General features: G+C 33.2%; 1 protein-coding gene across 1 annotated transcript in view; it reads left to right on the top strand.

The window, feature by feature from the left end:
- The window catches only part of VPS13A (vacuolar protein sorting 13 homolog A), a 223031-nt gene that overhangs the window by 37090 nt on the left and 176058 nt on the right, over positions 1 to 9883 (top strand). Inside the window, exons 9-15 of the mRNA XM_029919678.1 lie at positions 1862 to 1989; positions 2186 to 2292; positions 4228 to 4399; positions 5976 to 6038; positions 6505 to 6634; positions 7920 to 8014; positions 8319 to 8461. Of these exons, the coding sequence (XP_029775538.1) occupies positions 1862 to 1989; positions 2186 to 2292; positions 4228 to 4399; positions 5976 to 6038; positions 6505 to 6634; positions 7920 to 8014; positions 8319 to 8461 (838 nt within the window). The remainder of the gene's footprint in view (positions 1 to 1861; positions 1990 to 2185; positions 2293 to 4227; positions 4400 to 5975; positions 6039 to 6504; positions 6635 to 7919; positions 8015 to 8318; positions 8462 to 9883) is intronic.

Genomic DNA, 9883 nt, shown 5'->3' with positions numbered 1-9883 from the left:
GGCAATCTATGTTTTAACAGGCTTTCCTGGTGATTTTGACTAATAACACATTTTGAGAGCCACTGAGCTAGATTAGGGGTTGGGCAATTTTTTTTTTCTTAAAGGCCCTGTGGTAAATTAATTTTTTCTGAAATTGGGTTAAAGGAGTTCTTTATATATTTTGAATTTTGATCCCTCATCTGATAAATGATTTGCACATGTTTTCTCTTATTCAGTAGGTTGCCTGTTCTTTATGTTGATGGCTTCCTTTGCTGTGCAAAATCTTTTTAGTTTGATGTAGTTCCACTTGTTTATTTTTTCTTTTGTTGACTTTTGATGTCAGATTCAAAATGTTATTGCCAAGACCAATGTCAGGGCACTTTGTCTCTGTTGTCTTTTAGGATATTTATGGCCTCAGGTCTTATATTCAGGTCTGTAATCTATTTTGAGCTAATTTTGTGTATGGTATAAGGTAGTGGTCTATTTTCACAATTTCAAATTTCAAAAATTAAGTATTTTTCAGTTTGAAGGACATGTGTATAGAGCCTCTGTCGCAGAGTTTTCTTTTTTTCCTTTAAGCAACCATGTAAAGGTGTAACAATCATTCTACTTCACTGGTTGTGCAATAACATGCTGTGGTATGTATGGATTTGGCCTATCATTGACTAAATATTGCATGATTTCTCAACAACATGAACTGTGGGATATGACATTAAAATGAGGCCAATCTGTGTGATGAAGTAAGGGGGTAGGAGTCCAAGGTTCTGAGAGGCTTTGGAAAGAGCATTTGTATGTGGAAATCACTTGGAAATTAGAGTTGCAAGGAGCTAAAATGAGAGGTAGGAGAGGTTGTAACCGAGAGATGTATAGAGATTGCAACTGAGGATGGTATGGGAGTTGTATAGTCTTCTATCTAAAACAAGAAAGCTAGGGGAGAAGAAGAATTTTATTTTTCAAATAGTGGCAATACTGCCTTGTACATAGACTTCTTAAATTTTCTTTTAGTATATCCTTTCATTTATGTACATATGCATATTCATAAATACATATATATACATACTATGAAATTTTTCATATTTTTCACTGTATGGTATTCTCTGGTATGTATTGTATGATGAATTTAACCAGTCTCCTATTGTGGAATATCTTCTGGTTCTATTCAAGTTCAATATATGTATAATTGAGTGTAATATGTTGAGTACATTTGAAAGCTCAGTGTGAAAAATTAAGTGCTGTGCCTTGGGATGATTAAAACAAGAGGAATGTACTATGTTTTTATACAGATTAGCTGATAATTTAATAGTTGATCTCTCTATAGATTCAGCTATTACTGGACTCCCTTTGCAAGAATATTCTTAGCCTTTTTTGGTACTAAATATAAAAGGTTTAGTTTAATCTGTGTAAATTATGGGTTGAGCCAAGAAGGTTATCCTGGGTAAATCTTGTTTTACAAGTTAAAAGGAGGCAGATGGATACATGGAAACTGATCAGAAATACAAAAATTATAGTTCTATAATAGAACTCAGTGGTTAAATAAAATCTTTTCCCCCTTAGCATTTTGAGTGTAATTCTTTTATACTGTGTATTTTTGTTAACATTATTTTTTACACTACTTTTGCGTTTTAGAGAGTGCTCCTGTCTTTAAGGGTTATGTTTGTGTTTTGAGGGGAAGTTGACTTAGTTTTTGTTTACTTAAGAAAATATGAATTATAATTAGGAAAAAGATAAAAGAATCTTCTCTATTAATTGACAGTTCATCTGACCAAATTATAGCAGTGTGGAAATTAAATGAAAATCAATAGTTCAGCTCCGTCCCTTTAGGACTTTGAGACTCTTGCAATATAACTCAATTTAAATTTTTAAAATTTGCATTATTTTCCAGTGTTTCGCCCCATATCTGCTAATGCCAAACTTCAGATGAATCGGCGGTCGGATTTTGACTTCTCTGCCCCCAAGATAAACCTGGAAGTTGAGTTACATGAGATAGCAATTGAATTTAATAAACCACAGGTGATTTGTTTTCAATGAAATTTTAAATTGAGCTATAATTTGATAAAAGCAGAACTAAGATTTTTTTAATGTCTTTCAGAAGTAAGATTTTTAAATGTATTTCATAAATCCAGAGTTTTATGGTAACATTTAACTTCTTAGACAGTTGAACACAAAATCTGAAACATCAAATGGACTTAATATTTTCATTCTTTAGTATTTCAGCATTATGGAGCTTCTTGAGTCAGTTGATATGATGACCCAGAATCTGCCCTACAGGAAATTCAAACCTGATGTGCCTCTTCACTATCATGCCAGAGAATGGTAAAGTGGCTTACTTCTTTAAATTGAGGAATAATTTGACATTTACATTAGTTTCAGGTTTATTTATAACCTAATGATTTAATATTTGTATGTGTTGTGAGCTGATCACCACAGTAAGTCTAGTTAACCTCCATTACCAAATACAGTGACAAAAGTTTTCTTTAGAGTTTTAACGATCTCTTAGTAACTTTCAGATATGCAGTATAGTATTAACTATTGTTACCATGCTGTACATTATATTCTCATGACTTATTTTATAACTGGAAGTTTGGACCTTTTAATCCCCTCACCCATTTTAACCATTGCCTAAGCCTCACCTCTGCCACCTACCAGTCTGTACTATATTTGTGAGCTCAGTTTTTTGTTTTTTGAGATATCATATATAAGTGAGATCATCTGGTGTTTATCATTCTTGGTCTAATTTCACTTACCATAATGTCCTGAGGGTCCATCTGTGTTGTCACAAATAGCAAGATTTCATTCCTTTTTTATGACTGAATAATACTCGTCATGGAATGACTGTATATATATATGTGTGTGTGTGTATGTATAATATATATAATATATATACATAGTATATAGACACACACACACACACACACACACACACACACACCACATTTTCTTTATCCATTAGTTCATTAATGGACATTTAGGTTGTTTCTGTATCTTGACTTGTTAATAATACCACAGTGAATATTCGGGTATATATGTTTTGTAATAGTGTTCTCATTTTTCTTTTTTTTAATGTTTATTTGTGCGAGAGAGTGACTGAGCAGGAGTGGGGGAGGAGCAGAGAGACACAGGATGTGAAGCAGGCTCCAGGCTCTGAGCTAGCTGTCAGCCAAGAGCCCAATGTGGGGCTTGAACTCAGGAACTGTGAGATCATGACCTCAGCTGAAGTCGGCCACATAACCGACTGAGCCACCCAGGCGCCCCTTCATTTTCATCAAATACCCAGAGGCAGAATTGGTTGATGTAATGTTTTTAAATTTATAATTTATAGCATAAAAGTGAATTTGACTTTGAGAATAACTTTTTAAGATACTCTTTAAAGACATATACAAACTGTTGTTTGGTTTGTGGCTTTTGCTTATTAGTTTAAATTGACTTAAAGGATTCTAAGAAAAATTTTAAATGGGGATACTAGAACACCATTCATTAACTATAATTTTGGGATTATTAAAAACTATATCCTCATTTGTGTCTAGCAATATCATTTAAAAAAAAAAAAAACCCCAAACCTTAATATTTGATACTTTAAACCTATATAATTAAACTTGAAAGGTTATGTGTATCTCTGAAGTAGAGCCCTTTTTTAAATTCCAAAGTCCTGGGGCACATGGGCTCAGTTGTTTAAGCATCTGATTGCAACGCAGGTCATGATCTCACAGTTTGTGAGTTCGAACCCTGCATTGGACTCTGTGCTGACAGCTGGGAGCCTGGAGCCTGCTTCAGATTCTGTGTCTTCCTCTCTGCCCCTCCCCGACTCTCTGTCTCTCAAAAAATAAATGTTAAAAAAAAATTTTTAAATTCAAAAGTCTTAACAGTTTATTAACCTCTTGCTGTTTCTAGAAGTTGCAAATACCTTCAGTTGACTTTTAATTAACTATTCAGGTGAATAAAGTGCTATTTGCCAAGTAATATTTCCATAGTTTCTCTGTAAAGCTAGATTTTTTTTGTAGGAAAATTTAGTGATTTTTGCCTATTTCCACTTAGGAAAGAGGTAAATTTTATAATGTAGTCTTAATACAAATAAGGCTGGGAAAAATCAGGTACTCAGTACACTATTTTGATAGTCTGTATGTAGTTACATATGTTGTTTTGGAGTAGAAGTAATTTTATTTCCTACGGTTAGTTTGAGGCTGTTAATTGTAGGGTTTTGTTTCTGTTTTTTTTTTTAAATTTATCTTTATTTATTTATTTTTACTATAGGTGGACTTATGCTATACATGGTATTCTGGAAGTAAATGTCTGCCCGCGGTTACGGATGTGGTCATGGAAGTATATTAGAGAACACAGGCAAAAAATGAAGCAGTATAAAGAACTATATAAAAAAAAGATAACAACTAAGAAGCCACCTGGTGATCTTCTCATCTCTTTGCAGGTTAGCATTTTAAAAAGTTGTTGAATATTTTGTACTACATAACTCCTCTGTCTTTGGTGACTAACACTTCCTACTTATTTCAGTTTTGACTGACTCTGTCTCTTTTACTTAGAGTTTTTTGTTCTCATGCTCTTAACTTTACTTGGGTGATGTGAGCTCTGGTGATACTCAATGAGCTGTTGGAATTAGAGAATTACTCTGAATCTGGAGAGATTTGGGTTCCTGCAGATACTAATTTGAAGCCTCACACTGTGACATTTTTAACCTCAAAAGCTTAAAAAGCATTTGCTACATTGATTCCAATCTTCTTCGTGTAGATTTCAAAGCCTCACTTTGTCACCATTCCCTTTTTCTATGTTACAAATGATGGTGTTAATTACATACATTTCTTGTCTTTTATACATACCATGCTTCTGTTTGTAGCCAAGTCTATCTGCCTTTCCTCATCTCTTTGCCCCACTTTTATTCATGCCTCAAACTCTACTTAAGTCCCATCTCTTGTATGAACTTTCCTGAACTTTCTAACCATACAGAGCCTACTTTGTCATCATTTTTGTGGCATTTCTAGTCTTTACCAGCAACTTTACATTTATCTGTCTTGAGAAATCCCTAAATACTAGTCTTTTAGCATTGTAGTGTATTCTAGAAGGGATTGTTTAATGGATGGATAAAAGTTTAGTTTAGGGAAACTGAGGGGAGGTAGTCTCTTGAAATTACTGTAACCATTCTGAATCTAGACCAGTTTCCAATTAGAAGCTCCCTAAAGATTGAGCTTTAGTTTTATTTCAAGGTAGGGGACTTTCTGCAGACCTAGACTATTAGGAATGCCTGGGTTTAGAGGGCTTTTTGGGTGGTTACACATTTCCTTACTTTTTTTTTTTTTTTTTTTTTATCTTAACCTGAATCCTTCAAATCTGCTGGATAGTAGAATCCTGAGTGAAGTTGTTTTCTAGATAAAGTAGGTCATGTTGGCTTTTCCTGGGGGGGAAAAGCGATTTTAGCATGACAGTCTTAAAAGTCATCATGGAAATAATGTATTGATATGAAAGATTGAGCTTATCTCAGTTTATTTCAGTAGTCATAAAAACTTTTGAAAATATAAAATTTTAAAATAAGTTTTAAATGTATCTATATTTACGTGGTATATGTTAAAGATGACACCAACTGTGCATATATGAAGGGTTTATCATTTTTAGTTGACGGTGGCACTAATGTGTTTATGCTTGTTGTAGTTAAAACCCAAAAATAATTTTAAGCAGTGCCTATATGGTATCTTTTAGTATGTGTCTGTAAATCATGTAGGGTTGTAACACCTGTGTGCATAATGTGATGTCTTTGTTAAGAGGTTATTTGATCATTACAGTTTCCAAGCTGACATATATGTATATGCATATATATATATATGCACCACTTCTGAGAATTTAACAGGAATATTATGTTGATGGATGATCTGTTCTCTGCTTTCTATTATAGTTTTGCTTCAGTGCAGCCATTTGATACTGTAATTTAAAATTTTTTATAATATTTATATAGGCATATAAAGTTATTTCAAACGTAATTTTGTTTATATTTTTAGGAGTTGGAAAAGATCTTGGATGTATTTAATATAACTATATCAAGACAACAGGCAGAAGTTGAGGTAATTCCAGATTATGTTTCGATTGGTCACAGTAAATCTAGATTCCATGTAGATTTGATGGATGTAGTCATACTATTAGTGTTGCACTGTAATATACTGTTTCCTGAAAGGGGTTCAGATTTGCTTCTGATAGTATAAGAAAAATTGATTTAATGTTTTGCCCCAACCATTTAAATTAGGTCCTGTGGTGAAAAATTCTTCCTAAATAATTTGGCTTCTCAAACACTCAGTTCATACGAAGGTGAAAATCCAGTTTTGGGGATTTGTTAAGACAGTAGGGCTGACCGTACCTGGTAGTCCTAAATTCTCACGTTTGGCTAATGTTGGAGTTACTGTGTTTTGTTGTCAGTTTGTATATTGTTTACATTTGTTCACTAGAGTAGTTAAGTTTTCTAAATGTCGTTTTTCTGTTTGACTTGCTAAATAAGGATAATTTGTCATTTATTTGAAAATTTATTTATTTTAGGTAAAGAAAGCTGGATACAGGATTTACAGAGAAGGAGCAAAAGATGCAGAGGATAATAAAGGATGGTTTAGCTGGCTGTGGACTTGGTCAGAACCAAAAAGTAAAGAACAGCCAGATGTTAAGCCTGGAAGTAGGTCCACTTCATTTTATAGTAGTGCAGTTAATCATCAGGTTAATTTAGTGCAGCTAATCTTCAGGTTTGAAAATGAAGTTTTGCAGAAAATTTTCTAATGAAAATCAACATTATGTGCATAGATCTCATATGTAATTTATCCTTATCAATAAAACGATTGTAACATTGCAGATATGTATACGTCAAATAAAAACTTGTAATGTTTACAGAAGAACTTTAGGCTCAGAGGATTTAGTAAATGCATATACATAGTAAATAAAAATTCACAAAGGGTATAAACCATTGCACATTTTTGTTGAAATTGTTTCTTGGAAAGGTTATTGTTTCCTTACCAAATATTTAAGATCATAGCTTTGGAGACTTAGAGGCTTAAGTTTATATCCTGGATCTGTCACTTATTAACAGTGTAGCCCAGGCAGACTATTTAAACTCTTTGAACCTAAATTTTATCATCTGTAAAATGGGAAGATGGGATATTCATACTACCTACTTTGCTAAGTATGTTACTTATTAGCACAATGCCATTAAGTGTGTAATACTGTGAACCATTTTGTGAGCTTGCTTAATACAAATATTTAGAAATTTATATTGCTAAATTTATATATTTAGCAACCTACATTTTTGGAGACTAATCTTAAAATTGCCAATGCCATCCTGATATTCAGTGATTATAATTTTTTTTTTTTAATTAAATGGTACGTCAATGGCTCAGTCGGTTAATCCTCCAGGTTCAACACAGGTTATGATCTTCACAGTTTGAGAGTTCAAGCTCTGTGCTGACAGCTCAGAACCTGGAAGCCTGCTTCAGAATCTGTGTGGCCCTCTCTGCCCCTCGCCCACTTGCATTGTCTGTTGTGATCTCAAAAATAAATAAACATTAAAAATTTTTAAATTAGGGACACCTGGGTGGCTCAGTCAGTTAAGTGTCTGGCTTCAGCTCAGGTCATGATCTCACGGTTTGTGGGTTCAAGCCCTGCATTGGGCTCTGTGCTGACAGCTCAGAGCCTGGAGCCTGCTTCACATTCCGTGTCTCCCTCTCTCTCTAACTCTCCCCTGCTCACACTGTCTCTGTCTTTCAAAAATAAATTAAAACACACACACACACACACACACACACACACACACACATTAAAAAAAATTTTTTAATTAATTTTTTTTAATAATTTCTTAAAAGTATAAAAAGAGAGTTAAATTTGCACTCCATTTGTTAAAGCCAGCTGAATTATGGATTAACATTGTCTTACCACTTTAAGAATGTAAAATACTTCTTTATGATTTGTAGTTCTTGAAGAAATGTTGACACCTGAAGAAAAAGTTCTACTCTATGAAGCAATTGGCTACAGTGAAACAGCAGTTGATCCAACCTTGCCTAAAACAGTAAGATGTTTTATAATGTTTTTCATGCCTTATATCTTAGAATTTAATGATAGGTAGATCTGTTTTTAATTCTTTGAGAAATATACGTTACTAACTGACTTTGATATTTAGTCTGTAAATATTATTTTAATTTCCAAGGTAAGGATAAAAATTGCTCCTACTTTTTAATGTGATGATTTAATATATAAAGGGTTTTTAAAGTATGTTTTGGTTATTGGAAGAAATAAAGTATATGTATGAGAGTATTTGTTGTATTTATACATATGTGTTTTCTTCTCATTTTATTCCTCTGAATATACTCTAGTTTGAAGCCATGAAGCTTTTTGTTCATTTGAAAAGTATGTCTATTGTTCTAAGAGAAAAACGAGAAACACCTGAACTGTTAGATATTGTAGTGGAAGAATTTAGCACTTTGATTGTGCAACGACCAGGAGCACAAGCAATTAAGTAAGTATTTTTCTTTTATAAGAGAAAAAATTCACAATCTAACAGTATTTTTTAAAGACTACTGTGGTTTAATATATCCTTATGTGGTTTTAGGAACTTGTATTTTGGAACTATTAAAATAATACATGTTCAAAGACACTGAAGAGTAATACCGAAGTGTCAGCAGTCACTATATACAAAAAGAAACTGTGTCAGCAATGCAGTTTATATCTAGATATGTCTTTATTTTACTTTTGTTTTTAAAAATAGTTTTATGGAGATATAATTAACATACCATATGATTCATCCACTTAAAGTGTACAACTCATTTGGTATCTTACATGAAATTCATACTGGTATATTTACAGTTGTGCAACAATCACCATAATCTTTATTCCAGTACATTTTAACACCCTAACGGAAAGAAATCCTACACCCGTTAGTAGTCACTCCTCAATCTCCCTTTTCTCTAGTGTATGGCAACAAGTAATTTCTATTTATAAGAATTTGTCTGGTGGAGGCATTTCAAATGAATGGAATCATAAAATATATGGCCTTTTCTCTCCAGCTCCTTTCACTTAACATATTTTCAGGGTTCATCTATGGTATAGCATGAATGAGTGGGGTTTTTTTTTCTCTATTGCACAGTAACATTCCATTGTATGGATATACCACATTTTGTTTGCCCATTCATCAGTTGATGAATATTTGATTTGTTTCTACTTTTTGGCTATTATGAATAATGTTGCAATGAATAATTACTGGCAATATTTTATATGGACAATAAGCTTTAAATTTTCTTGGGGTGCCTGAGTGGCTCATTCGGTTAAGCATCCAACTTCAGCTCAGGTCATGATCTCATGGTTCTTGGGTTCAAGCCCTGCATTGGGCTCTGTGCTGACAGCTAGCTCAGAGCCTGGAGCCTGTCTTCAGAGTCTGTCTCCCTCTCTCTCTCTCTGACCCTCCCCTGCTCATGCTGTCTCTCTTGCTCTCAAAAATAAAGAAAAACATTAAAAATAAAGTTTAAAATTTTTTTAAGTGCATACTTAGGAGCAGAATTCTTTCCTCATACAGTAACTCTGTACATAAATTTTTAAGTTATTGCCAGACTGTTTTCCAAAGAAGTTGCGCCATTTTACATTTCCATCAGTAGTGTACTGAAATTTCTAATTAATCTACATCCTTACCTTCCTTTTGATTATAGCCATCCTAAAGGGTATGAATTGGTATCACTGTCATTTTGATTTACAGTTCCCTGATAGCTAATCATGTTAAGCATCTTTTCGTGTGATCATTCGCTGTTTCTGTATATTAAGTTATAGCCCATTTTTAATTGGGTTGTCTTTGCATTATTCCGTGTTAAGAGTTCTTTTTTTTCTTAGCAACAATTTTATTTTAATATATATTATTTAATGATTTAATATATGTTATTTAATATATATT

This window comes from Suricata suricatta, chromosome 13 (assembly GCF_006229205.1).
Source record: "Suricata suricatta isolate VVHF042 chromosome 13, meerkat_22Aug2017_6uvM2_HiC, whole genome shotgun sequence".
Taxonomy (NCBI): Eukaryota; Metazoa; Chordata; class Mammalia; order Carnivora; family Herpestidae; genus Suricata; species Suricata suricatta.
The sequence above is the reverse complement of the archived record's forward strand: the minus strand, read 5'-3'. Positions and strand labels throughout refer to the sequence as shown.